Here is an 18,064-nt window from a genome sequence, read left to right on the forward strand (position 1 = left end):
AAAGGAGAAATCACTATTAAACAAGTTCTAATACTGTCTATTCTTAAATTCTGCTAATTGTGAATCCCTTTTAGACGTGGACTTAAGTTATTAACAATAAAAAGCAAATGTGACCATATATCTCCTTAATACAGTTACGTATACAAATGCAGAATTTAAATTGGTTTCTGTTAAAATGCAATTGCTATAAATTAACAGGGGATCTATATTAGATTGCCTTTGAATGTGTTTTTAACTAACTAGACATTTGTTTCATAATGGACTCTATGAAATGCACCAAATTCTTTCTGATTTTGCAGCTCTTCAAATGTATGCCTTTCCAAAAATCACAGCAATAAGCAGTTTTCTCCTGAGAACCATAAAAATTTTCTCTTTTAACACCCGCATTTGCTGCAATTCGGGAAAATCACCAATTTGTAGAATGTGGTATTTTGTTTAAATCAACACATAACAAACTAAAATTTTAAGAACTCTTAGCAGTTCTTAGAAAGAGAATCCAAAGACTTGCAGTGACAGAAGCAATTTTATTATGTGGGGAAAAAAAATCAATTCCTTAGCTATTCTCCCAATATATTAAGAGTAGATTGTGCCAACAAAAAGCCAAAATATCACCTTATCCATAGGCTTTTTCCAAGGTAGTCTTAGAATCAGAAGGTTAATAACAACATAACCATCTACACACCTCCCTCAGCCTAGTGCTTCCTCTGACAATAGTGATCAGTTAAAATTAGTATGAAAAAGACCAGGTTGGCTCTTATAATCGATACCATTCCTGGCCTCCAGAGGAATGCCTCACCTGACAAGTGTCCAATGGTACAGACTCACTCTTTTCTAGAATTCTGTTTCATTCATTTTTATATCCCATCACCTAGCACTCATTAGAGTGACCACAGGTACAGGTCTGCATGCAACTGTTTGAGTTTTTGTACCGGAAGCCCTGCCCTTCAGGAAACCTCTCAGTCCTGGGCAAACGCACATGCTCAGTAAATATCTCTTGAAAACGTCAACAGCCCTGACCGGTTGCTCAGTGGGTAGAGTGTCAGCCTGAGGACTGAAAGGTCTCAGGTTGATTCCAGTCAAGGGTATGCACCTTGGTTGTGGGCACATCCCCAGTAGAAGGTGTGCAGGAGGCAGCTGATCGATGTTTCTCTCTCGTCAATGTTTCTAACTCTCTATCCCTCTCCCTTCCTCTCTGTAAAAAAAAAAAAAAAATCAAGACAATATATTTAAAAAAAAGAAAACGCCAACAAATCAACGATTAAAGAATAAAATATGAATATGGAGTTCAATGAAACGAGATTACTATAAAGAGCTTTTGGCTTTCCCCTCATTAAAAAAAAAAATATGTTATTAAAACAAAACAAACAAGCAAACTAGAACTAGATGCCAAAGCTCCGGGTTGAAGATGAGGAAATGGCTCGTGAAAATCGCAGGTGGAGATAAGGCCCTCACTTCCTTCCCGGTTTGCATTCTGCCCGCTGCTCCACCTGGCAGCGTGCCATTTCGATCTCGTAATTCGACACAAAAGAGAATATTCTTGAACTCCGTCAGAGCACTTGCTTTTCACGGTGGCATGCTTTTATATTTCCACCCTTGGTTTCATGAGCAGAAGAAATGCAGATGAGTTAACACGGGCACTCGGGAATACCCACTCCATTTCAAAGAAAGGAGTCTTCAAAACACAAGCTGGCAAAAGAGCTGCCGACCATTCCCCCCATCTTCCGGCCCAACGAAATCCCACCTTATTTGGGTGCAGAAAGCTGCTGCCAGCACTTTGTAATAAGTTAGTCTAGGATTTAGGTCCCAGGAAATATTTTCAAAACAGTCTACCTTTTTTTTTAAAATATATTTTTATTGATTTTTTTTTATACAGAAAGGAAGGGAGAGGGATAGAGTTAGAAACATCCATGAGAGAAAGACATCGATCAGCTGCCTCTTGCACACCCCCTACTGGGGATGTGCCCGCAACCAAGGTACATGCCCTTGACCGGAATCGAACCCGGGACCCTTCAGTCCGCAGGCCAATGCTCTATCCACTGAGCCAAACCGGTTTTGGCAAAAGAGTCTACCGTAATTAACAAACCAATAAGCAAATAGGCAAAAACCTTCATGCAGGGTGTAATCATCCAAACCAGGACACTTTCAAGCATGAAAAGGACACACCACTAATGCTTCTGCTGGGATAATTATGAGCAACTGGAACTGCCCACAGGGACCAAGTCAAATGGTCCCCCTCTCTTTACCCAATGAGCAAGTCAGACTCAATCACACACACACCTCTCTCCCAGGGCCAACCGCAACCCCAAAGGACCTTCAGAGGCCCAGGACTTACTTGCGCTCGCCAAGGCCCAGCCTCCCCCGTGAATATAAACAACACCGCGTTTCAGGGGCTCTTGTGGCTTGGCGGGGCCTTCGAACACCCTGACTTCCACGCCGTCAAAGTCCGTGTCCGTCACGTTCATCCGAGCCGAGGACCATGCGCTTTTCTTGCCGAAAGAACCGATGATAAAGTTCAGTGCGAGCAGGTGATGGGTCAGGCCCAGGTAGTGCACCAGGTTACTCTGCAGGGTGAGGGAGGGGAGACAGAGGGAGAGAGAGCACCGGTCAATTTTGTCATCCCCAGAGCCACACTCACCAGCGCTCAGTATCTGAATTCTTACAAGGACTTGCTGCCACGTTTAATACAGTAACAAACGGCATTTACCAAATTGCTTTTGGAGCTTACATACACTGTTTTCATGCCTTGGATTCCCCTTTGATTTTTCAAAATCAGCCCTGAGAGGGGACTGGGACAGGTATCCTCAGTCCCCTCTTGTCACAAAGGTGAAGAAATGAAACAAACTTGCCCATTTAGATGGGTAAGTGGCAGTTCCTGGAACTCATGAATTCCAGGATTCAGTCCTTTTTGTTTTTTCTTCCATCAGCACGTCACAGTTCAAAAGCATAAAAGGAGTGGAGAAAAAAAAATACCTTATTTAAATGCAAATAAGAGGAAAGTCTTCTATTTACTCTATTTTTAACTTCATATTTAAGTCTGCCTGAGAGTAGGGGAAAGGAATAAGGTGTGAGAGGGAAGAGCAGAGTCGACTGCAACCCTGGCATTTAGAAGCAAGCTAAACCAGGATCACAACAGGATCTTTTCAGCAATGTGCCAAGAATGTAGAACGTACAGCACCCTCACTTCCCCTCTGAGCCTCGAGGGCACCGAGTTCCGCATTAAATGTTCACAGAAAGTTATTTGGGTGAAGAAGGAGAATGGAGAGAAGAGACCCAAGTCATACCCCTCAGCAAAGACCTCATGGATTGCACTCCTCTCTTCACCTCTTATACAGGCTCTTCCTATTGAGTGCACTTGGGAAACTGACCTCCCTACAGGACTTACTCGCTGTGTCTCACAGACAGAGATTTGGAAGCAGCAGAGACCGGTCCAACTGGAGGTTCAGAGGTGTCGGAGTGATTGGAAACTAGTCAAGCACGTGTGTGTGAACTTTCTCCAAGCTGCTGTTAATCGCTGCTGCCGGAGGGGGAGCGGGAGAGTTAACAGCGCCCTTCGGTAACACTGATGATATGCAAAATAGGTAATGCCATCCTAAGATCCAGGAAGCAATGCTACCAGCAGAAATCAGGACTAGTGCTGGAGGCTAATTCCAGCATGTCAGAATAAATGCAAGAAGTCCTCAAAAAGGCGTGGGTCAGACTGTCAGACCTCAAAGGGAGGGTAGAGGGTAGGGGAGGGTGGGGATAAAGAGGAGAGATCAACCAAAGGACTTGTGTGCATGCATATGAGCCTAACCAGTGGTCAAGGACAACAGGGGGGTGGGAGCATGCGTGGGGAGGGGTGTGGCATGGGAATGGGGGGGAGGGGGATGAAGACAAATATATGATACCTTAATCAATAAAGAAATTTAAACAAACAAACAAAAAAAGAATTCTTCAAAAGGTTGATGGTCTTCTACATTCAGCAGGGCTGAATACATGTTATTGCCTATTGGACTAGCCCAAAGCATTTCCCCAAACCTAAAGATCTGCATATATTATTACCTGTTACCAGACAGCTGAGGACAATGCCTACTGTATATCAAACTTACCTTTGAGATATATATATTATATATATATATATATATATATATATATATATATATATATATATATTGCTATAGGGCAAAATGTGGGAATAAAAAGAGCCCTGGAGATAATTTACACGCAGCACCTTCTCCAGAGTCCTGAACCCTTCTAGATGCTGGATATCACCCCGGCATTAGAAAAAGTCTGTTGTACCCCATCACACAGCTTCCCAGCAGAGTGTGCATGGCGCACAGAGAAGAGAGTACCCATGTACTGTCACCCAGAACCCCTCAGCCCGTGGGCAGCCAAACTCCTGAGCCCATTATCCTAGTGTCCCATATAAATATTATTATTGAATACATATGCCTGCCATGAAAAGAGTTGGAAAACACTGTATTCTAAATCCACTAGCCATTGTTCATAAAAAGAAAAACAAACAAAGAAAACACAAAAAATACCTAGAATAGTGGCTGGTACACACTAAGCCTTATATGGTTAATGTTAGTATTATACTTCTGATCCAGAAGATCGCTGTATCTTCTGGGGTCAGCCTGGGGGGAGATAGGTAGTGCAAATTTTCTAGAAAAACTGAGAAAACTGTCCCCCCTCCCCCATGTACATTTGTAAAGTAGGATGATCAAGTTCTAAAATTATTTCAGGTTAAAGAGATGTAAAATAATTATCTCTATAAAGCTCATTTGTATGCTTATGTCAAAAGGGACGGGAGGCTGGGGAAGAGCCACAATACACTGATACCCACACACGTGGTCAACTTTCAACAAGAGCCAACCACATTAAATGCTTAGAGCTTCTATTGCCTCATTTCCTAGATTCAAAGACTGTATTCTAAGTCAGTGGTTCTCCACCTTTTTCAGTGATAGTCATTTCATTCTGTCAGTTTTTAAATTATCTTCTTTAAATCCTGCTTTACTCTGCCTATTATAGAAAAACAAATTTTCATGGACCATTTATCTGTTATGAAAATCTATGGTCATGATTAACCTCTGAAAGGGGAGTAGCCAGCCTGCATGGCTCAGTGGTTAAGTGTTAACCTATGAACCAGGAAGTCACGGTTCTATTCCAGATCAGGGTACATGCCCGGTTGAGGCTCGATCCCCAGTGTGGGACATGCAGGAAGCAGCTGATTAATGATTCTCATCATTAATGTTTCTATCTCTCTCTCCCTGTCCCTTCCTATATGAAATACAGTATGTATACATATATGTGTATATATACTGTATATATACTAACATATATCTATGTTTGTATATATACTGTATATATATATCCACCTTTTAATATATATCATATATATTATATATATTTAATATATATTAAATTTAATATATATATCATATATATTAAAAAGGTGGGTAAAAGACGTACTAAGAACTTAAATAGGTAAGAACTTAAGTCTTGTCTGATTCCCTCCCTTTCCCAAAATTCCCATCTTTTCTGAAGCTTTCACAGTCTCCTGTACTTTCTTTGAGACTTCAACTCTGAAGAAAATTCCTTTGATTTTAAAGCATCGATTCAGGTTAATTTTTTAAGTTGGGAACCAAACAAAACATGCCTGCAGGCCAAATCTGGACTAAGGGCCACCAGCAGCAACTTCTGGCAGAGAGGATGATCCGATCCGGTCTGACTGGAAGTGCAGCAGGAAAGCTGCTGGCAGAGTAAATGCTCTCAAGTGTAGACCTTAGTTAGTGTTCAACGGTAAAACAACAAAGATTGTGGGACTCTGTTTTACTGTTGTTATGAGATTATCCTTCAGGAAGAACTATGCAGCTGAAGTGTATTCACAACAGGGTGGCTTAAGGGAAGAGACTGGAGGCAAAGGCAACTGCTGTAAGAGCCAGGTGGCTTTTGCAGGAGAGAAAATGAGGGTCTGCCCCTGGAGAACACGGGGTGGGAACATCAGAAGGATCACTGAGTCAGAGTTGATGGGCCTTGGCAACTGCTCACAGAGAGGAGGGGCTGTGAGGCAGGTAGTTGGGGTAGAGGGACACAGAGAAAAGATTCACAGATGCCCAGGATTTTCACCTGGAGTACAAGAAACAGAGAGCATGGGCAGAACACTTAGGGAAGGTAAGATAACATGCATTTCAGAACTGCTCCATGCAAAGCCAATGGAACAGTTAGGTAGATGGGTTGCTCCCTGTATGTGGCCTGACTGGTCTCAAACCCAAAACCCTTTAGCGCGAGGGACGACACTCCAACCAACTGAGCCACCTGGCCAGGGCTGGCCATCAGCAACTTTAAGCTAACGTATAATTTATGTTTAAGTTAACTTGTAAGATTCCAGCATATCTTCTAGTGAATCTGAGGAATTATAAAGTTCTTCAAAAATGCTGATTTTTTTTTTTTTTTTTTAGATCTCTTTGTAATAAGTATATATCATTTAGGACCTGCCGAAGGAGAACAGTGTTGCAAGCATCAAAGATCAGCATCAGAATCTTAAAGAAAAAAGAAACTGCAGGTGACTTGGAAAGGAAAATTAAATATATAGGCTCATTACAGAAATTAAAAGGGAAGTGGAAATCGTTGCCCAACTAGTTACTGGAATGGCTATGTTCCAGAGAACAGTGACCTGGAGGCAAGATTGGGTTAGCAGCCCAGAAAGAAAAGGCACAAATGTCTTACAAATATGAAAGACTGGGTAGCTGTGACACAGACATTCCTTTGCACAGCTGATTCCTATCCAACCTCATTCTTGGAAGTAGAGCACAGCTAATACAACATTTCTCCAATTGTCACACGTCAGCCAGTTGGCTACTGCACCACCTCTGAGACAATGGATGAGACTGGTTGGGTTCCCCACCACCGGAGGGAAGCTGAAAAGGCAATGCAAGGCCATGGAGTCAGAGCCTGGCTCTGCTTCCGTTGGAACTCAGCTCCTCTGCCAGAGACGGGACCTTCATGGACACCGGGCATTTGATGGAGAAGTCATGAGAAGTTGTAGGTATATAGGAGAGTCTTTATTGTAGAAGCCAGTGGCCATGCAGTCATTGCTAACAAGGAGCCACTAGACAAAACAGTTCTCTAAAGTAAAGTCTCTATACACCAGCGAGGTAACAATACATCTTTCCTACATCTGTACCCACAGCAGCAGCCTGCTGGTCAGTAATACCTCTTCCCCATAATACAGCCTCACATAAGAGCAGCTGCCTCTGGCTGGTCAGTGACAGCTTTGTACTACTTAGACAAAAGAGACTTCTTTCCGAAATGTGAACTCACTATTTTGGGTTATAGAAGGACACGCTTGTGCTGTGTACAGTGCAATAGTTGCGGCCTTGCTGTGCACCTGTGATGATAGCAACTCAACCTTGAACATTTTGATCAGGATTCCCATGCTCAGAGTGGCCTTGAGCATCCGGTGTACTCTGAATAGGGTCCCCCACAGCTTCCTACCAACTTTGTGATTTATGCAAACTTATTACATCATTCTGAGCCTGCGCTTTTTCTGTGTGTTAACAAATTTTACTGTATCTCCTTCCATTTCACAACCCATCACAGCCTGGCTTCCAGACCAAGCAGGCCATTAGTTGTGAAAATTTTATTGAAACATCTGGCATATAGCAGGCACTAGTATATTACTTTATTCATTTAATCTGATGGTTCTCAAAGCTGGCAGCATATTAGCGTCATCTGAAAGTTTTAAAACTTACCAGTGCCTGAGTCCCATCCCACTCCTATTAAATTATCATCTCAGAGAGTGTGGCCAAAGGCATCGGTATTTTTTCAGCTCTCTATGAGATTTCAATACATCGCAATGTTGAGAATCACTGAGTAAATCAAGTCAGCTAATTCACACAACCACCACTTATTAAGCACCCATTTGGTCATGACTGGTCTAAAGCATTGTGGGTACAGGATGAACTTTTAAAGCACAAGGGCCTATTTCCCAGAAACATTAAAGGTGGTGAGGAGGCCAGGAGGGAGTGTCCTCAGAACATGCTACCCTGGCATACAGATTATTTCAAGCTGAATATAAAATTAAAGCCCAGCAAACTCAAGTTGATTGTTTTTCCCCCCCTCCTTTTTCTTCTTTCTCTTATCTGAATAAGAGATTCAGATAAAAACAAAAAAGAAGCAAACAAACAAAAAATCTGTTTCAGGAAGGGAACCTAAACATAGTCACCTTAGCATGCATGAATTACGTGTAGCAGACAGGGAGAATCCAAGCAAAAATCTGTTCTAGATTCCTCTTTGTGTCTCATTGTTTCTGGGTGGCCCTCTAAAAATTTGTTTACCAAAAGTTTGCTTTTTCTCATCTCTCTATGAATTGCCTACCTCCCCCTCCTTAGTTCAAAATGGCATATAGACCTCATTTTGAAAATCTTTGGAATTTCATGCTTATGTGAATTCCCCATGCACATGTGTTAACATTTTATTTTCTCCCTTTTAGGTTGCAGTATGTGACTTGAATTATTTAACCAGCCAGGACTCCCGGGGCAAGGGGAAAGTTTCACAGGCCCTGAAAGTGGGAACATAATAGACACAATAGACGATTATGATATGAAGTAGAAACTTCAAAAATAGAGATGTACACCTTAAAGTAGAAAGGTATGTGAGCCAGCCTAGGAGAGAAGAGACAGAGGCTGTGTGAAGAGGCTGCCTGAAGACAGTCTTAGCTGAGTTGAGCTGAGTTTTAATGAATGATCAGTAATTGGGAGGAGGAAAGGGGAGGAAAGGCACACAGATATTTGTGTGGGGGACAGGCGTTCCACACTTCAACTTCTGCCCCCTGCCCACACTTTGCTTTACAAGTGTTCAGCACCACCCTCCTCCAGTGGGAACAGGAAGACATCGAAGTCCTCTTTCCAATTCCTACCCAGATTACAAAAATTAAAAACCACACACCTTCACTTGCTTGGGGCCGGCTCTCTAATCCAACCCGACTCTGGCTATCTGATCACCATTTACCACTTTTATATGTAATATATCGGGTCTAGTAATAATTAATGTCGTTTTTTAACATTCATTTAGAATCTTGCTTGGCGTTGACTTGTATTGACATAACCTTCAAACACGTGGTATCTACATAACGTGTGAAGTGCAATTAACAAGCTTTGCTGGAAAAAGTTTGTGTTTGGTTTGGTTTTTGTTGCAAAACTAGGGCTAAGAAGATGGCGGATGAAGAGCATATTCGGCACTGCATGCTTTACGAGTTCCAATTAGGAAGAAAAGCAAGTGAGGCTGCAAAAAACATCTGTAATGCTCTTGGTCAAGATGCAGTTAGCGCCAGAAAATGCCAGTGTTGGTTTGAGAAATTTCGCGAGGGAAATTTTTCGTTAGATGACAAGAGTGGTCGAGGCCGTGTGTCCAATTTTGATCAAGAAGCCCTTCAAGCTCTTTTGGTGCAAAATCCTCAAATTACCCAACAAGAACTTGCGACAACTTTAAATTGTTTACAAAAAACAATTTCCAATCAATTGCGTGCACTTTGCAAAGTCCAAAAGTTTGGAAAATGGGTTCCTCATGAGTTGACCGACAACAACCGTAATCAAAGAGTCACAATTTGCAGTTCGCTACTCTCTCGTCAAAACTGTTTGCCGTTTTTAGAGCAAATTGTTACCGGAGATGAACAATGGGTGCTGTATGTTAATTTGAAAAGGTGGCCTCAATGGTTGGACAAAAATGAGGCTCCGCAGCCCATGCCAAAACCTGACTTGCATGCGAAAAAAGTGATGTTGTGTGTTTGGTGGAATTTTAAAGGAATTATTCATTATGAACTTTTACCATCTACCCAAACCATTACAAGTGCAGTGTACAGTGCCCAATTGGAAAGGTTAGCCCAAGCTTTAAGAGAAAAAGAACCCGCGCTGATTAATCGGAAGGGCGTAATTCTTCACCAGGATAACGCACGACCGCATACTACAAGAATCACTGCTGAAAAACTGCGCCAGTTGGAATGGGAAGTTCTCCCTCAACCTGCATATTCTCCTGATATTGCCCCTTCCGATTACCATTTGTTTCGTTCTTTGCAAAACTTTCTTCTTGGAAAAAAATTTAATAATGAAGAATGCCTCAAAAATGCATTGACCTAATTTTTTGCATCAAAATCACAAGAATTTTACAACAGAGGGATTAAAGTGCTTCCTGAGTGTTGGGCACAAGTAGTAGAAAACAACGGCAACTATATTGTTGATTAAATTTTGTTGTATTGTTTAAATAAATTCAATTTAAAAAAAGTATTAGAAAACGACATTAATTATTACTAGACCTATAGTAAATTCCACTGGAGAGGGGGAGTCAATGTACTCTAGGAAAGCAGGAATTGTAAAGCTGAACAAAATAAAATATGAAACCTTTGGGAACAGCATCATTTAAAGGGACAGTGGATAGGAAAGGAGGCGTTAATGATTCGTATGGCAAAGAGAAACAAGAAGCTGGAAAAGAGTTTCAAGAAAGACTGCCAAGACCAGTTTGGCTCAGTGGATAGAGCGTCAGCCTGGGGACTGAAAGGTCCCGGGATCGATTCTGGTCAAGGGCATGTACCTTGGTTGCGGACACATCCCCCATGGGGGATGTGCAGGAGGCAGCTGGTCAATGTTTCTCTCTCATCGACGTTTCTAACTCTCTATCCCTTTCAATTCCTCTCTGTGTAAAATCAATAAAAATAAAAAAATTTTAAAAAAGAGTTTCAAGAAAGAACCTGCTGTTAAATGCCTGCGGGGAGGCCAAGCAGGCCGTTGGTGTTGACACTGGGGTTATGGGAACATTGGTGAACCCAATGAGGACAGTCAAGTCGGAGATACCAGCTGTAATGGGTTGCAGAATGAGTGGGAGTGAAGAAATACCCATGGTGAATATGGAGGAGTACTTTTACTGTTGTAGAGAAGGCAGTAGGACAAGGGAAAAGTAAAGAAAACCAGAAAACCTTTTTTTAAAGATGGACGTTGAGCATGCTGGTAGGGAAAGAGCCTGTAAACAAGCAGAGACAAAGGTTCCAGAAGAGAAAAATAAATAACTGAAGTGAGTCCCCGGAGGAAGGAGGGGGAGATAGGTTCTGGAGACAGATAAAAGGGTTGGCCTTGGGAGGCAATGGCAGGTGAGATTAAAGTTGGTAGGCAGAAAAGCTGAGAGCATTTACCTCTAAAGAGAACGTGCTTTCCGTTGAGATCAGTTCTGTCTTTACTCTAAAGACAAGCGACTTTTCAAAGGCTGCCCTCTTTGAAGGCAACTCATTACAATCTGACTTCCGGTCGGATACCTCCGACCCCATTGTCTTATGAGGTTCATCAATGGCTCCATCACCCCTCTGCCATTGCTTGGCCTCACTGCAAGCATCTAACAGCTTGCTCTTTCTTGAAACTCTCTTCCTCTTAGCTTCTCCAATCTTGTTTTCTCTTGCCATAGTAATAGTTAATACCTCTTTTCTTTGTTTTTGTTTTTGTTTTGTTTTTTGTTTTTTGGGGGGGTGTCTTTTATTTCTTCCTCTCCTGCTGGTGCTCCTCAAGGTCCCATTTTTTAATTTTATTTAACTGCACAGCTCCTGCTTTCCCTGAGGAAACCAATGTACTTCTACAGCAGTGTTTTTCAACCTTTTTTGGGCAAAGGCACACTTGTTTCATGAAAAAAATCACGAGGCACACCACCATTAGAAAACGTTAAAAAAATTTAACTCTGTGCCTATATTGACTATATATAAAGTAATTCTCTTGAATAGGAATCAAATAAACACAAAGAAAGTATTTTATAATTACTTTATGAAATATTAAGTAAACAAAATAGTGAAAAATTATAAAATTCTTGTCTTGTCTGCACCTACGGCACACCAGGCAACATCTCGCGGCACACTAGTGTGCCGCGGAACAGCGGTTGAAAAACGCTGTTCTACAGCACAATGCCTAGCAAATAGGAAGTGCATACTAACTAGCAGCCTATTAAATGGAATGGCTACCACCTCTGTCTATATGCTGCTGACTTCCAGATTTCTCTCCCCAGTTCCCGATCAGTGGTTCTTAAGCTGCAGGTGCCTATTTCCAACCATCTCCAGGATCTAGCCTAGGGGTGTCGAACTCAATCAGAGAAGGGGCCAAAATCTAAAATCCAGCCTAAATCTCGGGCCGAATGGTTTACTGAACAGTCATAAACTGTCATTGTGATGGAAACGCAGCGGAGTGCAGTGATGACAGCGCGGTGCGGGCCACATTGCAAGGCCTGGCGGGACGGATTTGGCCCGCGGGCCTTGTGTTTGACACATGTGCCCAAGCATGTTGTGTGGCCTGCGGCCATGAGTTTGACATGCTCGATGTAGCCTAAAAAGCTCTTGGAAATGAACATGTTCTGCCCTCTCTTCTCCACCCCCCACTTAGCAACTCCATTCTTTATTCATGATCTGACCATAATTCTAATTTTCAAGCTGGGAACAATCCTTCTACAGGTTTCTCCTGCTATGTGAAAGTAGAGCATCCTATGGAAGCTTCCAGTAGCTGAAATGGCATGAAGCAAAGAAGCAATCACCATGAATTTAAATGGGGACATATTTTTAGTCCAGTTTTACGCTAAGTGTAACAGCCTTACAAGCTCCCTTAGGCTTTCCTAATAATACCTCAGGACACATTTTGCTAATGGATACACAATATAAATCAGGAAAAGGCCCAGATGCTCACAGGCACAGTACAAAGTGATGGTGGCTTGATGCTAAGATACTGAGTGTAACTCCTGGGGTGCCACTCTCACTGCTTGGGGGTGTGTGCTAGCTCCATGAGGGCTCACTGCAAAACAAACGCTGAATGCTGCTTTTGCTTTTTACCATTTTTCATAAAAATGAAAACCCTCCTTTGGGTTAGCGAAAACAGGTACTAATGCAGGCCTTTTGTAAAAGCAAAATGGCACAGCGGAGGACACCTGTATTTTCTTCAGCTCTTTCTCTCCCTCACATGACATTCAATCAATCAGCCAGCTGTGTCAATTCCACCTGCCAACAATTCCTGAATCTTGTTCTTCCCCCAGTCTCCAACCCCCCCAACTCTGCCTTGATTATATGCTCATCATTTCCTGTGTTTGCCTGCTAACCTGAACTCTATAACCTGATGTTTCCTGCTTATCAGAGTTCTTACCCTAAAAGACTATGCTCACATTACCTGGCTACTTAAAAACTTCCATTGACTCCCAGTTTCCTACAGAAAAAAATAAACACACTGCACTTGACATTCCAAGCTGATACCACGCTCCAGTTCCAACCCCATCGCTGACCACCCCAACCCTTGTACTCACTCCAGTTCTCTGGAATCACATGTACTCAAGTATAACTTGCATAACTTTATTTTGTCCAATACCTGCTGTTTTTGTTGGCAATGGCCTTCAGTGGAGTGCTGGAACTACCTCTTTCCAGGTCTCAAAAATCAACTGTTGACATCTACAAGTCAGCTAACATCAGGTCAGCAGCTTGAAATCGGAGTACTTACATCATGGAAATTAGCAAGAACTACAAAGCAAGTTTTCCCCGAACCACCCCCTTCACCCTTCTCCTCCTAGCACTCCATTGCCTCTCCACTTCACCACTTCCTCTGCCCATCCAGAGCACTACATACTATCGATAGTTTAGGGCACATGTGTCAAACACAAGGCCCGTGGGCCAAATCCGTCCCGCCAGGCCTTGCAATGTGGCCCGCACCACGCTGTCATCACTGCACTCCGCTGCGTTTCCATCACAATGACAGTTTATGACTGTTCAGTAAACCATTCGGCCCGCGATTTAGGATGGATTTTAGATTTTGGCCCCTTCTCTGATTGAGTTCGACACCCCTAGTTTAGGGTGTAGACTTGGAAGTAAGTCGGCCAAGGTCCAATCTTGGCTCTGACACTTGACTAGTTGGGTGATTCCAGGCAAGTTACCAAACCTCTCTCTGCCTCTGTTTCTCCACCTGCAAAATGAGGGTAATCATCATAACTACATTAGAGTGCTTTTTAAAGCCTTCCCGGCATAGAATTAGGATATCCGTTCTCATAATGCTCTTTTTATTTGCTTATGTAAGGCCTTCAGAGCACTCAGGCTGTCATAGAATAAAGGCTATCTCAGCTTAGCTGTGGGGACTGGCAAGGTCACTCTCACATCCACTGGGAGCCACACTGACTCACTGGCTGCATGCCCTGAGCTGAGAGAGATACAAGGATGTGGAGAGCAGCTACAGTGTTTGGACAGGATCAAGCCTCAGACTAATGAGAGGGCACAGTCCTCTCATGGCCATGTGCAAGTCCCAGCTCCAGAGGGCAGAGCCCTCCCAGCACAACTATAGCCTATGGTCTGAGCACGTGGTCCCACGTGCCTGAGTGACGTGGGCTTGATGAGTTCAGGTGCATGTAACTGAGTAGACTGGAGCATTGTAAACATCTGGATCGCGCCCTTACTTTGCCTCGTGGAATCTGCCTATAAAATAAAAAGACGCTTTACAGTCTGTGGCGCTATTTCTGGCTCTCCATCCGAGAAGACAGCATCCCACCCAGACCCAGCTTTCATTCTCTTGTCTGTCTTTTCTCAATCCTTCACCACCCCCTCTCAGGCTCACCGAACCTGGCTGAGCTGGCTCGGCACATATGGCACTCAACATGGGGCTGGGTATGCCATAAGCCCTGCCGGCTTGCCACACAAGGACTTCAAGGGAGCAGAGTGATATACACACCCATCTTCCAGGCTTCCTCCGAAGAAAAGGTTGTGAAGAATCACTTTTCATTATCCTGCCTTGAAATTCTTTGAACAAGGTTAGAAAGGGGAAAGGAAATAGGAGGGAGAAGAAAGAGCCCAGAACTTGCACAGAGACCAAGGCCAAGGCCTGGCTCTGTCATTTATTGGCTACATGACCTGGGCACAGTCCCTACGTTCTCTGGGCCCCAGGGTCCCAGAGGGAAAAAGGACACACGTGAGAAGTATAATAAATCCAAATCCCCCGTTGTTGCCTCCTCTCTCTGGAGGCCCTGAACTGGCAGGAGCCTCGCTCAGGACTTGGGTAGGTTCCCATCTGGTTAGGCAGCCTTCCTAGACTTGCCCTTCCTCCCTTATTTATTTTACTCAACACTGTTTGGGTTAAAGAAACCTTCTCTCCCACACTCTGAGAGTAGGCAGGGACCAAAAGAGTTGTGTGGGGGCATAGCAGCACTCTGGTGCATACAGCAAGGCACTGAGAGGAATTGTTAAGATAACTTGGGAAGCACAGTAGGCTTCTCAGAGAAGATGATTCTACTATAGAATTTCAGATTTGTTTAGTTCTGTACCCAAGGATTTCATTACAAGCTACAAAGAAAAGCCTCATCACCACTCAGTGAACAAGGTAAACTAGAACAGAGAAAGGAGAGAGCTCAGAGGGATCTGACACCCTAATCCCTTTACCCCAAAGCCTTCTCAGTGTTCTCTCCCTTCCAATTCAATCTGAGGGAGCACAAAAGGATAAGCTTTTTTCTTTCCAGTTCCTAAACCTGTTTTGTTTTTTTTACTATCACACAGAAGATAAAGTACTTGCTTAGTTCCAAAAGCCTTGCATATTGTCAAGACATGTCCAGGATTTAACAATAGCTCAGACATACTGACATGTGCTGTCTGCCAGCCAGTGTTCTTAGTGTGGAGGTATCTCGGACCAAGAGTGTCCAGTGACTTGCCCAAGGTCACACAGGCAGAAAGGAGTGAGCTGGGTTTGAACAGAAGCATTCTGGTTCCAGAAACCTTAACCATCACCCTCTACTGCCACTCACCAGTCGATTTACTCTCAAACCTATCCTATATAAAAAAGAGCTAACATGCTAATTAGACCAAACAGCAGAACGACCTTCCAGATGAAGCTAGGACTGCGAGGGACTGTGAGGACCCGTTGAGGCAGCTGGGGCTGCGAGGGCCGAGCCCCTTGCACGAATTTCATGCATTGGGCCTCTGGTATATATCATAAAACTGGAAGATGTTACATTTGGAACGCATATGTAATTTCCCATATTTACATAAGGGGAAACTGAGGCTCGTGGAAACTACATGCCTCCCCCAGGGTCAGCGGCCATAGGAGAGCAGCTCTAGCCTTGACCACTCTGGGCCCAGGAGGCAACTCCCTCACCCTTTCCCTTCCCTCCAGCTCTTCCTCAACAGCACATTTCTCTCTCAAACCTTCTCTGGGCCTTTTCTCTCTCACCCCTTTCTCGGTTCTATTCCATCTCACTTTCTACCTTCCAGACATACACACGACAGCTGAAATGAGACTTTAAAACATTAGTTCTTTCTTACCCACACCTGTGTTACCTATAATAGCAGTAATTAGATTGTAAGCTCCCTGGGATAAGGCCTGAGTCTTGGCAATCAATTGTTTTCCAGTGCTTCAGACAGAGCTGGTCATAAACAAATGTCCTTCCCTGGGGCCACTGCTAAATGCCTCCCTCGGTCGCGGGACAAGCAGCGTTTTGTTTTCACTGGAGAGTTCCAGATAGCAGCTGACTCAAGGCAGCACAAAGGAATTCAAGTCCTCAACAAACCTCCCAAGCTTCCTTGGCAACTCAGAGCCTGCCCACTCCCGCCCTCTGCCTGACTCCGCAAGTGTGTTCGTTCTACAGGCTTCTCCAGATTGGAGATTACCCTTCCTCTTCATGTAAAGTGCAGGAAGCAGCAAATGAGATGTGACCTTAGAGAAATGGTTTCTTAAGTGGCAGGTAAACTCAGAAAGTCACCGGCAAATGATTTTTATAGACACCTACAGATGTCGGAAGAGCCAGAGTCAGATGAGTTATGCTAAATGAAGACACCTCTGTGTACCTTCCTAATGTGATTATAATAAATGAATGCATGCAGAATAAAATGCATAATCAATTTTAAGAAGCACAAGAATGGCTCTTTTGTACAATGCTTTACAGTTTATGACCGTTGGAACTTTCCCTTGTTTCAATCCCAAAGAACCTGTGGAAGAGGAAGAGCCGATATTACACTCGTTTTATGCTCACTTGAAGCTAACGAAATGCCTTGCCCAGGATCATAAGCTCCAAGTGACAGAGTGAGCACCAGGACCCGGCTGACTGCCCCATCGCTCAGAGCTCAGCATAAAATCACTAACCTGACCATTATTTCACGCTGAGCCTCTCCCATCACATGGGTTTCAAGCCCTTCAGAGGAAAAGGTTTAACATCAGGGTGGGGAAGAGAAGTAGGTCATTTTCCCTACCAGCAGGACAGATGCCAGCAGATCTGCTGGACCATCCACAGGACCAGATTGCCTCTGTCAACAGGGCCTAAAAAAACTGGCTTTAGTACAAAAGCTCGTGGCTTTACAACAGTTAGAATTTCTACAGCCAGAAGTTTCTATCATTCCTTGGCCTGAGGCCTTAAGAGAGATGACGGGCCGGGACCGGTTTGGCTCAGTGGTAGAGCGTCGGTCTGCGGACTGAAAGATCCCAGGTTCGATTCAAGTCAGGGGCATGTACAATACGTTGGCTTCGGGCACATCCCCGGTAGGGGGTGTGCAAGAGGCAGCTGGTTGATGTTTCTCTCTCATCGACATTTCTAGCTCTCTATCTCTCTCCCTTCCTCTCTGTAAAAAATCAATAAAATATATTTAAAATACCGTATTTTTCGGACCATAAGACGCACCGGACCATAAGACACACCAGTTTTTAGAGAAGGGAAATAAAGAAAAAAAGATTCTGAAACAAATAGTGTCCTAAAATATTTTATGTGCATTAAGACCCAATATCACAATCATAAACACATGTAATCAACCCTGTAAAGTAAACAGCAGCATTTAGAACCATTTTAGAGCCAGGCAAGCACACAGAGACCACACAGAGTCGGGCAAGTAAAAAAACTTTTTTTTTAAAAGTATATGTGTAGGCTATATTTGGACCATAAGATGCAGGGACTTTTTCCCCCCACTTCTCGGGAGGGGAAAAGTGCGTCTTATGGTCCGAAAACTACGGTAAATGATTAGTTTTTACTATTCACTGCCTCTAGCACTGAGCTACACACCCTTCATGTGTAGTGTAAAGAAGAGTTAAACCTGAGACTAACTTTTTTTCTCATGATCTCTTCT

The 18,064-nt window shown here is 43.4% G+C and overlaps 1 protein-coding gene across 1 annotated transcript in view; it reads right to left on the minus strand.

Moving 5' to 3' along the window:
- Positions 1 to 18,064, minus strand: part of NCEH1 (neutral cholesterol ester hydrolase 1) — a 65,117-nt gene that overhangs the window by 18,354 nt on the left and 28,699 nt on the right. The window contains exon 2 of the mRNA XM_036443805.2: positions 2,333 to 2,561. Within this exon, the coding sequence (XP_036299698.1) occupies positions 2,333 to 2,561 (229 nt within the window). The remainder of the gene's footprint in view (positions 1 to 2,332; positions 2,562 to 18,064) is intronic.

The sequence above is a fragment of the Pipistrellus kuhlii genome, unplaced genomic scaffold (genome assembly GCF_014108245.1).
Source record: "Pipistrellus kuhlii isolate mPipKuh1 unplaced genomic scaffold, mPipKuh1.p scaffold_m20_p_2, whole genome shotgun sequence".
Taxonomy (NCBI): domain Eukaryota; kingdom Metazoa; phylum Chordata; class Mammalia; order Chiroptera; family Vespertilionidae; genus Pipistrellus; species Pipistrellus kuhlii.